At 51.5% G+C, this 14,304-nt stretch overlaps 1 protein-coding gene across 6 annotated transcripts in view; it reads right to left on the bottom strand.

Moving 5' to 3' along the window:
- Positions 1–1,867: 1,867 nt before the first annotated feature.
- ZNF496 (zinc finger protein 496) overlaps positions 1,868–14,304 on the bottom strand; it is a 33,203-nt gene continuing 20,766 nt past the window's right edge. For 5 of the 6 annotated variants that reach the window (XM_017894973.1, XM_017894971.1, XM_017894969.1 and 2 more), the window contains 4 exons: positions 13,869–14,001; positions 13,249–13,356; positions 11,716–11,829; positions 1,868–5,712 (listed from right to left, as the gene is read on the bottom strand). In XM_017894973.1, coding sequence (XP_017750462.1) covers positions 4,967–5,712; positions 11,716–11,829; positions 13,249–13,356; positions 13,869–14,001 — 1,101 coding nt within the window. In that variant the 3' untranslated portion in view covers positions 1,868–4,966. The remainder of the gene's footprint in view (positions 5,713–11,715; positions 11,830–13,248; positions 13,357–13,868; positions 14,002–14,304) is intronic. The other variant, XM_017894974.1, reaches the window with a different exon arrangement.

The following is a 14,304-nucleotide window of genomic DNA, read 5'->3' as shown; positions in this document are numbered from 1 at the left end:
TCTCCAAGAAAACCCCAATAAAGATAGTGGCCCAAACCTTCTCCTTGCTTCTGTCTTCTGCTTCCCGCCTCCTGTGTCTTCCCCATGTGGCCCTGCCTGGCCTGCTGTGCCTCCTGTCTCTAGGACCTGTGAGTAGAATACACTTCGTCTTTTCCTAAGACTCTCCTCCATCTTCTCTTGTGGCTATACCTGATTGATCCTCACATAAAAAGGTACAAAACAGCAGGTATCCAACCCCTCCGTATTTTGACAAGGCATAGGAAGACCAATATAATGGGGGCAGGATAGACAAACCATACCAGAGCATTTTTTTTTTAAACCAAGTGATGGAAAAAGGGTGGTTCCCCTGCCGTTTGGTTGTGTGATTAGAAGACAGCCCTTTGTCACAGAGTTGTCGGCCCGCCTGTGATATTCTTGGCTATGGCCAAGATGTGTGAGGTAAGCCCCTGGTTCCTCCCACTTCCGTGTATTCCTGAGGACTCTGCTTTCCCACACTTTGAGTTTTGCGTCTTCTCACAGGGAATTTCTGTGGCTTCTCTGTACTTTGGTGATTATATGCACACAAATCATAGTGACTTGGCTACAGGCTATGGTTTCAAGAGAAGATAAAGTTCCCAGTTGGCCTCTGATGGGCAAAACAGGTACGATGGACCCCCTGGGCTTTGCCCTTGATGAACTCATGATCACTAGAAACCGTCCCCCAGATGCTGGGCCACTGGCACTCTACCGGCTGCCCTATATATGGGTCTGGGTTGCTGGAGGTACCTGGTCTTCCAGTGGTCCCCTCAACACTCCCTTTCCTGTAGCCAGTCTGCCCTAAGCAAGTTTCCTGACCTCTAGCCTTGCTGCATGGACTAGTAGTGGGCACTGATCATCACTTTTAAGACCAAACAGTATCAGTGTTTGTTGCTAATATTAAGTGTGGCTGGAAGCTGGGTGTGGTGGCTCACACTTACAATCCCAGCACTTTGGGAGGCCATGGTGGGGGAAGCTCAGGAATCTGAGACCAGCCTGGGCAAAATAGTGAGAGCCCGTCTTTAGGGAAAAAAATAAAATAAAAAAAGTGGGCTTATTTGATGGAATTGCTGAAGTGCTATAATCATTGCTGAGTCGTCTTCGTAACTCTGCAAGCAGAAGTACTTGTGTCTGGTCCAACTGCTTTTGGCAGAGGAAGGGAAACCATCTCACAGGAGAAAAGTGACTTGGACAAGATCTCCACAGGCTTCAACGCTGGCCTTCTCTTTCCTTTGTACCACAGTATGATTTAGGACTGATAGGGACCCTCCCACCAGTGGCCTCATCTTTTTAATTTGTTTCTTCTTCTAGCTGAGGCAAGAGTTGGGGAGATAAAGAAAACAGAAAAAAGACTAAGGTTGGCTTAAAGCTGTGGTGTGACCAGGAGTGCAATCTACCCCCAGTGTATGCAACAGTTATTTCTTCTTTCTTTTGGGGAGGGGCCAGATCAGGTGACCAGAACTATCTAAAGTCTACAGGTCTTAGAAAACATCTTTTGGTTGTGCTTCCCATTTTATGTTATTTTTTTTTGAGATGAAGTCTTGCTCTGTTGCCCAGGCTGGAATGCAGTGGCGCTCCACCATTCACAGCAACCTCTGCCTCCTGGGTTCAAGGGATCTTCCCCCACCTCAGCCCCCCAAATAGCTACAGGCATGTGCCACCACAGCAGGCTACTTTTTCTATTTTTTTTCATAGAGATGGGGTCTCACTAGTTGCTCAGGCTGGTCTCAAACTCCTGACCTCAAGCAATCCTTCTGCCTTGGCCTCCCAAAGTGTTGGGACGACAGGAATGAGCCACCACGCCCGGCCACATTTTACTTTTTAAATGAAAATGAAAAGCCTAACAGGAATGTTGACTCAGTGAGTTATTATGCACCTGTGGTTTCCTGGCGATGCCAAGGGGATCAGAGGAACGAAGAGGGAGGCTGTTGCTCAGCTGGGGTCTCAACCTCCAGAGCAAGGGGGAGACACAGCCCCAGCCAGCTACCCGGCCCCTGGGGTGGGAGGGAAGGAGCGAGGGGTAGCTATTCTCAGCTAAGGCTAAAGGTATCAGTGGCCAAAAGGGAGACAACGATCACTGGGGTGCAGCCCCCTCCACCACCGTGGTGAAGGGTGTTGGGCTGGAGGTTGGCAGACCTCTCCTGAGAGCAGGTTCCCCCAGCTGCTCCTGCTGCATGGCATCAACCTGGGTCTCAGCTACATTACCCAGGAGGACTTCCAAATCCAGAGGCAATTCCATTTCCTGAGGTGCCTTGGTTGGCTCTGCATCGGTGGTGGGGACTCAAGACACAGCCTCCCTGTGGTTTCCAGTCCCCTCACATTCCCTTTGTCGCTTTCTCCTTCATGATGTGGTTTTACACAGAAAACACTGGTAAGTAGAACAATGTTCTTCTCTGAGTCAGACGTCTGAAGCAGGAAGGTGAACAGCCTTCTCAAGACCTCAGAGCTACTGAGAGAATCCTCAGGACAGGTAGGAGCACACAGGTAGGTGGGGTAAACGTGCACAGAGAGCCTGACTTCTACTTGGAATTTTCCCCTCCCTTGGCCTTAAAAATCGGATTTCTCCCTTTTCCAGATATGTTGATACAAGAGACAAACTATTTAGAAAGCAAAAGCCTCAACCGTTTGTGTTCAAAGTATAACCAAATGATTTTATTGCATTTACTGCTCCTGGGCACGCAGATGCATCTACACAGAAACAGTAGTTGTGGTTATAAAATCTTTTAACGAGTTTGGGGCAGAGGCTTTTAAATTATTTTTGAGACAGGGTCTCATTCTGTCATCCAGCTTGTGCAGTGGCGCAATCTTGGCTTACTGCAACTTCTGCCTCCCAGACTCAAGCAATCCTCCCACCTCAGCCTCCAGAGTAGCTGGGGCTGCAAACGTGCACCATCACACTCAGCTAATTTTTTGTATTTTTGGTAGAGATGGGGTTTTGCCATGTGGCCCAGGCTGGTGTCACTGAGCTAGGCGATCCACCCACCTTGGCTTCCCAAAGTGTTGGGATTACAGGTGTGAGCCACTGCGCCTGGCCCAGAGTTTTCTTGATGTGAAAATTACGTGAGTGACAAGGAGCACCAGGAGCTTTGCCTGGCTCACTGCCTGTTGGTAGGATCTGACATATGAATAATACAAAACACCCGTCTGGTGTGACTTGCAGAATAAGTCACTGCTAGACTACAGCCTTGATGCCCTCTCTTGCTGACCCTAGCCAACATAACCAGTCTTCCAGGAACAATACCACGTTTTAAATTGCTTGAGGTTTCACTACCTACTGTCACTCAGTCCCAAATCCCAGCAGGAGACACAGCTCCAGCTGGCCTGCCCAGCCCCCATCAGAAGGCAGGGAGGGAGGGGAATTTGTCAGCCTTAAGGCTACTGAGTAAGATTCTTCCATGCAGAGGACACCTGTCCTGAATGCCAAGACTTGGTTCTGAACACTGCCTTTGATGGAACTGTGAGCAAGCTCACTCAAGTTTGTACTGACTCATCTGTGAATTAGGAATGATAGCATACCTCACGTTTATCCGGAGTCACGGGCTGAATGCTGTCCCTTTCAAATTCCAATGTTGAAGTCCCAACCTCTTACCAGAGGTACCTCAGAATGTGACCTTATTGGTAAACAGCTGCTGCGGACGCAGATGACATTATACTGGAGTTGGTGGGATGGGCTCTACTCTGACATGACTGGTGTCCTTAAACAAAGGGAGGCTTGGGGACAGACACGCCACAGCAAGAGTGCCATGTGGAGATGAAGGCAGAGAGTGGGTGACGCTTCCACACACCAAGGAACGGCAACTGCCAGCAAAGGCACGAAGCCACTTCTCCCTCACAGCCCTCGGATGGCACCAACCCTGAGGACATCCTGATCTTGGATGCGCAGCTCCCAGAACTGTCAGGGAATACACTCCTGTTGTTCTAAGCCAGTCAGTGTGCGGTACTTCGTGACAACAGACCTAGAAAATGGACACACCAGCACTCCAAGCTAATACGTAAAGTGTGATGTCGGGGAAGGTTCTGTTCTGGAGCTTGGCTCACGGGACAGAAGAACCCCTCACTGGGGGCTGAGCTCCACATTCCCAGACAGGACAGATTGGAAGAAGGGACTTAAGTGCCTTTTAAACGATGACCACTCAGCTTCCAACCCGCAAGCATTTACCAAGGATCTCTGGGGTATAAAGACACTATGGGGTGGGTGTGCAACACAAATTAAAATGTAAGCTTTGTTTTTGGTGAGCTCCAGATCCTTAGTAACTGGCCCTCTGGAAAATCAAAAGGTATGATGACTGTTTCCAAACCTCAAGAAGGAGCTCTGCAGACCCCTGCCACAGACTCCAAGCCCAAAAGGGCTGCCTGATCTTGGATCTGTGGGGTGCTCCTGCCTACTTGATGGCCACGCATCTTGGGCACAGACATGACACGTCTGGCTCAGTGTGCCTGACCCTGCTCTCCACTGAACCCGTCAGTCCCACCCTGCCTTCTTCCTTCCTCCAGTCCAACACCCTCCAGCAGCTTCTCAGTGGAAGTGCAGGCACCCTGGAGCTTCAGGAGCAGATCCTAGCGTTCAGACAGGGAAGGAAGGGAGTATACTGAGGTTTGGCTGGTGACCAGGGTGCCGCCCCGACGGGGGATAACCCAGTTTTACTCCCTGAGCTTGGGGAGCATGGGGCAGGGGTCTCTAAGACGCAGAACACCTGGCATGTCCAACCTGGTGGTGGCACATCCCCCCGTTTTTGGCACAGCAGAAACAGAACACTCGGCCACTCTTTCAACACCTGGGGGAGGGAGAGTGCTCCCACGGTGCCGCCCGAACGCTCACTACCTGAGAGCAAGGCCAGGAGGGAGGTGTGCTCTCTATCCTGGGGAAGGGGCGTCCTGGGTGGGGGCGCTGATCAGTACCAATGTGAGGGGGCAGCACCGGCCAGGGTGAGGCCGCCCCAGGTGGGCAGGCTCAGTAGGAGTTCAGAGCCTGCTTGGAACGGCGCTTCATGTGTAGGCGCTCGTGGCGGAGGAGGTCATAGTTCTGCGTGAAGCTCTTGACGCAATACCGGCACTGGAAGGGCCGGGCTTTGTCCTTCAGGTGAAAGTGGCTGCGGTGCCGAGCCAGGTGGTCGTGCCGCTGGAAGGCCTTCCCACAGTCACAGCACTGGAAGCTCAGCTTGGCCTTGCCATTTTCCAGCGGCTCTTTGGGACCCTCGTCCGCCTCCTGCTCTCTCTTCTCCACCGGCTGGAGTCTGTCCGGCTGCAGGTGTATCCGCCGGTGGGAGAGCAGGTGGGAGTTGAGTCGGAAGCTCTTCCCGCAGACACCACACCGGTAAGGCTTCTGGGCCTCATGGCTCTCCAGGTGCCCATCCAGGTCCTCGCTGTCACTGAACAGCTCCCCGCACACTGAGCACTCGTGCGGCTTCTCCTGCTCCCTGCGGCTTCGCAGGTGTCGGATGAAGTTGACCCTCCAGCGGAAGATTTTCCCACAGTTCGGACACACGTAGGACTTCTTGGAGGTCTGCACGTCGCCCCCGGCCTCGGCGCTGCCCCGGTGGGAGGCGGGGAGGCTGCGCGGCTTCTCTTTGGGGCTCTCCGGCTCCTCTGTGCAGTACGCGCCGTGCTGGGAGTCTTCCTCCCCAGAGCTGGACAGAACGATCTCGATGGTCACTTCTTCGTCCAGGCTGTTCTCTAGAGATCGCGGGTTGCCGCCAGCTACGGGAAGGCAACATGCAGGTCAGCGGTGCCGCACAGGCCACATCCCAGCCCCTACGACCCCGGCACAGGAAGACTCAGCTTGGAGTCTACAAACCCTTATTTTTACAATGTTCCTTGGTGACCGGGGCGGCCTGGCCGGCCCTGCAGGGGCCACTGGTGTAGCCTGTGAGGACGAAATCTTCAGCATAGGCCACGCTGTGTCCAGAGCATGCTGGACACTTTGCTCTCCCTCTTCCCAGCCACTTTCCCTTATCTTCACCCCCAACCCTTTTGAGCTCTACCACCCCATCCCCTCAAGCTCTAGGAGTCTGTATTTATCCGTGCAAAGCCTTGGCCATGTACAGATCACATACTTAACGAGGTATGGGGGAACGCTCTATCAGGATAGTGAAAGGACTTGGGAGAGGAAGACTCTACACCCTACACATATCATGTGCTGGGCACCTGCATGCTCCAGGGACTGTGCTAGACTTCTGACAGGCACATTCCGATCTGCTCCTGGATGCAACCCGATGACCTATTGGTTGCCATGTTTACACATGAACTAAGGTGATCTGTCCCAGGAAGGAGGGCTGAAATGCTACTCAGCCTTGCTGGGCTGCTCAACAGTCCCAGACTGCGGGTACCCCACGGCTCCCTGGCTCCCAGTAGCACCGCATTTCTGAGGCTACAGGTGGCCATGGGTAAAGCTACTCTGGACTTCCTGCATCCTGAGTCTGTGATGCTGGGAAGGTGGAACCACGGGGAGGGGCTGGGTGGGCAGTGCAGAGCCCGGCCTGAAGTCCTGGCTTACGGAGCAGAGCCCTTCATACAGGTGGCCTGTTTCCTCACTGCTGTGAAATGCAGGAGTCAAATCTAGAACTCGGGGGAGTGAATCAGGCCCTCCTAGATATGAGCAGGAACATGGTTAGTCTGGGCTTCATGGCTGTGGGGAGGAGAGCCCTGACGGGTCAGAGCAGCTCAGGACAGGAGAAGCTAGACAAACAGAAGCAGCGCAAGAAGACACAGAGGCTATGGAGAGCAGAGAGACGAAGGGCAGTGGTGGAAGCGGTGGGGGCATTTGTCCATCAGTCACAAGGGGGTCGGGGCAACATGAGTCTGCGAGTGGGTACTGAGTCTGCCAAGAACCCATGTAGTGTAGGAGGGAAATCACCAGATGAAGACAGAGATTGTGTGTGTGTGTGTGTGTGTGTGTGTGTTTTAAATTTTTTGTAGTGATGGGGTCACACTATGTTGCCAGGCTGGTCTCAAACTCCTGGGCTCAAGCGATCCACCCATCTCAGGCGATCCACCTGCCTCAGACTCCCAAAGTGCAGGGATTACAGGTGTGAGCCACTGTGCTCCGCCGAGAGGCTAGGTTTGACGCTCATCTCGACTCTTGGTTTTCTAGCTACAGGTACCTCGTTCCAGCCAGACAGCTTCTCAGAGCTTGGGTAACCTTGTCTATAAGGTGAGCATGACAGTGGCAGCCGGTTGCTCTAAGTTGCTGGTGGGGCAGGTGAGGTCATGTGTGTGATGTACTTTGTGGACCTCATGGGGTGGAGACAAGAGCAAGGTGTAACTTTTACCAGGCTGCCGACAACAAGGTACCTGATCGGCAGTTGACTTCTGTTAACGGATCTGGGTGGAAGAAGAAAACAAAGTGACAAGGTGGGCCGCTAAGATCTCTTATTTGTTAACTGGGTGAGGAGATGGAATGATGAGAGCAGACAGTGCATGTTATTGTGTCCGCCTGAAAACTCACATGAGGAAGCCCTAACCCATAGGGCCTCAGCATGTGACTACTTGGAGACAGGGTCTTTCAAGAAGTAATTAAATCAAAATGAAGTCACATAGTGGGGCCAATCCAAAATCACTGGTGTCCTTCTGAGAGGAGGAGATTGGAGGCAGACTTCAACCAAGGGAAGGACCCTGTGAGGACACAGCAAGATGGGAGCCGTCTCCAAGTCAAGGAAAAAGGCCTCAGAAGACACCAGCTCTGCTGACGCTTTGATTCTGGACTTGCTGCTTCTGGAATTGTGAGAAAATAAGTTTCTCTGTTGTTTAAGTCACCCAGTCTGTGGTACTTCGTTATGGTAGCCACAGTAGACTAACATAGACTTTGGCACCAGGAAGTAGAGTGCAGCTAAAACAAAGACCAAAAACTGTCGAAGTCATTTTAGAACTAGGTGATGGGTAGAGGCTAGGAGAGTTTTGAAGTGCATGTTTAAAAAGCCTTGAGGAGGTGGCTGGTAGAAATACAGACATTATAGGAAATTGGAGAAAAGGAGATCCTCCAATTATAAAGTGGCAAAGAATTTGGCCAAAATTCTGAAACAGAAATTGTAGGTGATGAACTTGGATACTGAGCTGAGGAGATATCTAAGCAAAGTGTCAAAGGCAAAGACTAGTTTTTTGCTGCTTACAGTGAAACGTGAGATGAGAGAGAAACTCAAGAAGGAACTGTTATAGCAAAAAGGAACCATGACTTCAAGATTTGGAAAATTCTGTCTATCCATTCTGCAAAAAATAAGAAAGTGTGCACTGGAGAGACATCAAGAGTGTGGCTGGCTCATCATCTGTTAAAGAGATTCTGAGTGTGATTCATGGATCCAATCTACCATCTCAAGAGAAGCCAGGAACACAGATGAGGTTATCCAGGAAGGTCTACGGAGGACACCCTCGTCTGATGGCCTGCAACCCTGTGAACTGCATGGAGGGCAGGGTTTCTGAGTATTATACACCAGCAGAAACACTGCCAGTTGGGACTGAAAGGAAAAGAGATGGGATGAAATAAAAGAAGGCTATTGGATTTCTGGGATTCTACAAACTGGCCAGTAGAGCTATCTGGCTATGAATATGGACTATCCTTCAAGAAAAAGGAAGAATGACTCCAAAGGTGGCTCAGAGGTTACAGGGCTGCCACTGTCATCACGGGACCAGAGGGTACAGGCTCAGGTGACGTCATTTCCTTCTGAGTTCCAAAGAGCAGGGCCAGTAGCTGCTGGGCCTGGAGAATAGAGAACTGAGCCAAAGGTTATTCCTGAGCCTTAAAATCCCATGGAAATGACCTGCTAGATTTTTTTTTTTTTTTTTGAGAATGGAGTCTCGCTGGGCAGGGCCGGCTGGTGGCTCAACTGTAATCCAGCCACTTTGGAGGCCAGAGACCGGCGGATCACCGAGGGTCAGGAGATGGAGACCATCCCTGGCTAACACGGCGAAACCCCTGTCTCATAACCTAAAAATACAGGAGTCGGTAAGGGACAAAAAACTAGGCCGTGCGCGAGGTGGGGCGCCTGTAGTTCCCCAGCTTACTCGGGAGGCTGAGGGCCAGAAATGGGCGTGAGCCGCAGGAGGCGAGCTTACAGTGAGCGAGATCTGGCCCCCTGGCAACTCCAGCCTTGGGGTGAGCAGAGCGAGACTCCGTCTCAAAAAAAAAAAAAAAAAAAAAAAGAGAGAGAGAGATGGAGTCTCGCTCTTGTTGCCGAGGCTGGAGTGCAACGGCACAGTCTTGGCTCACTGCAACCTCTGTCTCCTGGGTTCAAGCAATTCTCCTGCGTCACCCTCCTGAGTAGCTGGGATTACAGGTGTGTGTCACCACGTCTGGCTACTTTTTGAATTTTTAGTAGAGAAAGGGTTTCCCCGTGTTGGCCAGGGTGGTCTCGAACTCCTGACCTCAGGTGATCCGCCTGCCTCAGCCTCCCAAAGTGCTGGGATTACAGGCACAAGCCACCACACCCGGCCCTGACCTGCTAGATTTAAGACTTGCTTGGGACCCATTACCCTTTCTTCTCTTGGATTTCTCTTTTGGAACGAGAATGGTCTATGCTATGCTTTTCTCACAGTTGTACTTTGGAAGCAGAAAACATCTGGCTTCACAGTTCATAGCTGGAGAAGATTTTGCCTCAGGATGAATCATACTTCAAGTCTAACCCATACCCAATTGAGACGTTGATATTTAGATGAGATTTTGGACTTACAGTTGATGCTGAAATAGGCTGAGAATTTGGGGGCTGTTGGGATGAGGTGAATGGATTTTGCATGTGGGAGAGACATGAATTTTGAAGGTCCTGAGGGTGAGGTCTTACGGGGGATGAATTGTGTTCTCCCAAAATTTCATGTTGAAGTCCTAACCCCAAAGGACCTCAGAATGTGACTGTATTTGAAGACAGGCTCTTTGAAGACGTAATTAAGTTAACATGAGGACATATGGGTGGGTGGGCTCCACAGTCCAGTATGACTGGTGTCCTTATGAGAGAAGATCAGGACACTGACAAACACAGAGGTAAGACCACATGAGTACACAGCAAGGCAGTGGCCATCTCCAGGCCAAGGAGAGAGGCCTCAGAAGAAACCAGCTCTGCTGACACCTTGATCTTCTATTAGTTGCCTCCGCAATACTGAGAAAATAAACTTCTGTTGTTTAGGCCACCTAGTCTGTGGTACTTGTTATGAAAGCCCTAACAGAGTAATATAGCTCATAGTGGACAACATCACCTCAAATCAGCTAAAATGACCAAAATTCGATGCATAATTTCTACAAAAGGGGAAATAAATCAAGGACAGTCCTATTATGTGCTACCAACACAACAATATGAAGAGAATTCCTTGGAGAAAACAGATGAGACTGCTAGAAGTCTGCCCAAAACACCAGAGGGTAAGCAACATCTGGGAGTGTCCTGTGTGGGCGTGGATACAGAGAAGCAGACCTGTCACCAGCGATCCGGCATCAGCTGGCGGGAAAAGCCTTTTAGGAAGGCAAGCTGGCAGGAGCTACCAAAATAAAAACAGTGCCCACTCTTTGAAATCTATTATCTCTCCCTTCTCAGTAGCAACCCTTGGCTTCTGACTGTTTCAGAGCAGTCTGTGTCAGCGTCCAACAAGGGAAGAATGGAGTTGAAAACTCCTGTGTATACATGAACATCCATCCAATCTTCTAAAAGTATATTAATGGGGCTGAGAGACATGCTACGGGCAGAAAGAAGCTAGAGAAGATTCAAAGTGCATCACAAACATCAAGCCTGCGCTTGAACTCCAAGTGGACCCCAAATGAATGCATCACCCTTGGCATGCAGAGGTGGGCTTCTTAGAAAACCAGGGGTGGGCATCCATGCTTGTGGAGCAGGATCTCATCCTTTCAGATCTCCCACACTAGAAAAGCTCCTTTGTCCATGCATGAAAGGGGGCAAGTACAAAATGCATGGAGCTGGGTCAAAATGGCACAAATCTTGCCTTTAAAAGCATCACAGGGAGAACAGATAATGCGTGTGAGTCGGTCTCCATAGCTGCAGAAAACTACAGTGACACGTGGGTTCCGGTAAGAATCAGAGGCTTGGGTTTGATACTGAGAAGAACTTATAAAAGACGGCAGCATTGTAGCCTCTGCTTCTGGAGGTGGTGACTTTTACCAAGACGACTCAGAGTCTACACTGTGGCTATTTCTCTGAAAGCAGGAATGGAACATACACTTTCCAAGAGTCCTGTGCAGCTTCAGTACACTAGAAACCTGCTCTTTAATCCCAATTCCAAGACTGTGCCAGGATGCTGGCCATCCATGCTGAGAGAAGAAAAACCCTCGCCACATCACCAACAGCACTACAGCAGCACCCTGCTTTGACACACCCTCCCTGGCCCCCAGAAAAGGCAAGGAGGGTGAGCCCGGGACTGGGAGTGAGCTGGAGAATGACCCCAGCACAGAGGAATCTGGACAAGCAGGTAAGAACACCACCGCAGCGGTCAGTGGGGATCCTGAGGAGTTCAATTCCTAACTGTCCCATGCCCTCACCACCGCACATTTCCATCACACACCCACATGCCCCCAACACACAGGTGCACCTGTGAACGCACACACTCACACATGCAGCTCACCCCATACACCACGTATATGCACGCACACATGCATTCCACACCACCATCCCCCATGCCACACTTGCACACATACATTCATGCGACACACCAGATACACATGTGAACACATGGACACACAGGCACACACCCCACACCTCCCTGGCCCTTCTTTACCTGGGTAGGTGTTTTGAGGCACCACCGTCTGCGGGCAGGCCTGGGACCCTGGCACCTGCAGCTCCTCACGTTTCCTCCTTTCTTCTACCTGGAATGGCTGGAGACTTGGAGAGTCTTTCCAGAGGAGGAAACGGAAAAAATTTTTTTTTTTTTTGAGACGGAGTCTCGCTCTGTCACCCAGGCTGGAGTGCCGTGGCCGGATCTCAGCTCACTGCAAGCTCCGCCTCCCGGGTTCACGCCATTCTCCTGTCTCAGCCTCCCGGGTAGCTGGGACTACAGGTGCCACCACCTCACCCGGCTAGTTTTTTTTTTTTTGTAGTTTTAGTAGAGACGGGGTTTCACCATGTTAGCCAGGATGGTCTCGATCTCCTGACCTCATGATCCGCCCGTCTTGGCCTCCCAAAGTGCTGGGATTACAGGCTTGAGCCACCGCGCCCGGCCTGGAAACGGAAAAATTGATTTGTCTTGCACCTACAGCACTACCTGGGAAGGTGCTACCTGAACAGATGCCAGGCTATGATCTGGGGGCGGCCCTGGGCTCCCTCCTGGGGACTGGCAGGGGGTGGCCACTCAGGAAGTGTCTGCTGAGTGAATGAACTTGAAGGCAGAATGGGCCAACTCCACAAACATGAGCTCTGAAGCTAGACAGAGTCTACGCAGATCCGGGTTCTACTCCACTTACTCTATGGCAGAGACAAGTACCTCCCCCAGCCCCGCATTTATTCCCACTTTCTGTGGTGGGTTTTCTATAGTCATCACCACAGGCTCCTGCACACTCCGCACATCCTGCACAAACAGCTTGTGCAGAGCCTACGGGGTAGAGATGGGACAGGAGCTACTGTGCCACGCCGTCTCTGAATGCTTGTTCCAGGTGGGGATGGTGTGTCAAAACCTTGTCTGCTTCACGCTGTAGGTCTCAAAGGGGAAGGAGGTGTGAAGTTGCTGATGATTCTGTCAAAGCTACTTCCTCCTGAAGGAGCAGGTGCCTCGAAGCACCATGGCATGGAGATCATGGGTGCAAGCGCTGGCGACACAGCCTGAAGGAGGGCTGGAAACTGCTGCTGCTGAGCCCCAGCACCTCCCCACACCCCAGTGTCCTCACAGCACCCCTGCACCAGGCAGATGGAAGACTAGACAGGTGAGGCACCTCAAAGGGCTGTGCTCGGTGCCCAGTAAGGAGGAGACACTCCCTCCGCAACGAGGCTTGTCGTGAGTATCTGACCTCACTCCTGGAGGGGCCGCTGTATGGTCAGCACAAACCCGATGTAACTTACAGGCAGAGGAGAAAGACATTCCTATTATCTCCCAGTCCTTGGCCGAGGGAGTACAATCCCAATGCCTGGCAAAAGTAGGTCCCCCATTCTTTCTATGAAAAGTCAGGGACAGGGCAAGACATGTAAGACCCACATAGAGTCTGGGGAAATGAAGAAGGCAATTAGGGGCTGCAGAGAGAAGTCAGCAAGTGGGCTCATCTCTGGCTGCCAGCAGCCCTTCACCCTACTCTGTCCACTCAGTTCTGGAATCATTACTTACCCAAGTAGGAGACCTGGGGCACTTCTTTCCCCTGGAGATCCTGCAGCTCTGGAACGCGTGGCTCATTCTCCTCTCTCTGGGAGAGATCCGGCTGGGCAGCTAGCTCGTCTGTTCAAAGAAAAAGGCAGGATACATGTTTATTAGTAATCTGATCCTACAGCAACCAGGGCTGGTCCAGAAGAGAAAAGGTGGAGGGATGCCCAGCGGGCGTGGCACCATCAGGGGTGAGAAGTGAAAAGGCCAGAGCCGGCAGCGCAGGGGCAGTGGGGGCAGCACATGCAGGGAGAGCTATGGGCTTGGGGGTCTCTCTGAGGCTTCTGGGTGTAAAGCAGACGTAAAAGGACGAAAGGGTAAGAGTGATGGAAGAGAAATGGACATACAGCACATGTTCTATTTGGTTCTGATAAGCCTGATGAGGTGAGACGGCAGGTGATCAGTCGGATACACTGCCTATAGGGCCGCTGTGTGCAAATGACCTCCCATCCAGGTTGGGGGTGAACAGAGAAATATGATGCAGGCCCCGCTTCCCTGATCTTATGGGACGAAGCTGCCTCAATCCAAGTGAGAACTCCCCTGCCCAGTTCCCTGGTCTTGAGGTATAGGGGGAAGTTAAGTCTTACTTGGAGGAATTGAGACCCCGCAATCCTCCCCAATGATGAACTCTCCATAGAAGCCAGTCTGGGCAGGATCTAGAAGGGACCAATCCTCTTCAGAGAAGCATAAAATCATGTCCTTGAATGGAGAAACCCGATTCTGAAAGCATAGCAGAACAGGGACGCCTCAGTCCGGGACGAGCTAGCTGTCTCAGTCTTAGTCCACTGAGGCTGTGAGAACTCAATGCTGTAGGACGGGCAGCTTCTACACAACAGAAATCTGTTGCTCACAGTTCTGGAGGCTGGACGTCCAAGATCAAGGCACCAGCGTGCTGGGTGCCTGGTGAGGCCCCACTTCTTGGTTCAAAGACAGGCAACTTCTGTGTTGGAGAGGGCAAGGGAGTTCTCCGGGGCCTCTTTTAGGAGGGACTAATCCCACTCATGAGGACTTTGCCCTTGTTAC

Source organism: Rhinopithecus bieti, unplaced genomic scaffold (assembly GCF_001698545.2).
Source record: "Rhinopithecus bieti isolate Rb0 unplaced genomic scaffold, ASM169854v2 scaffold_26106, whole genome shotgun sequence".
NCBI lineage: Eukaryota > Metazoa > Chordata > Mammalia > Primates > Cercopithecidae > Rhinopithecus > Rhinopithecus bieti.
The sequence above is the reverse complement of the archived record's forward strand: the minus strand, read 5'-3'. Positions and strand labels throughout refer to the sequence as shown.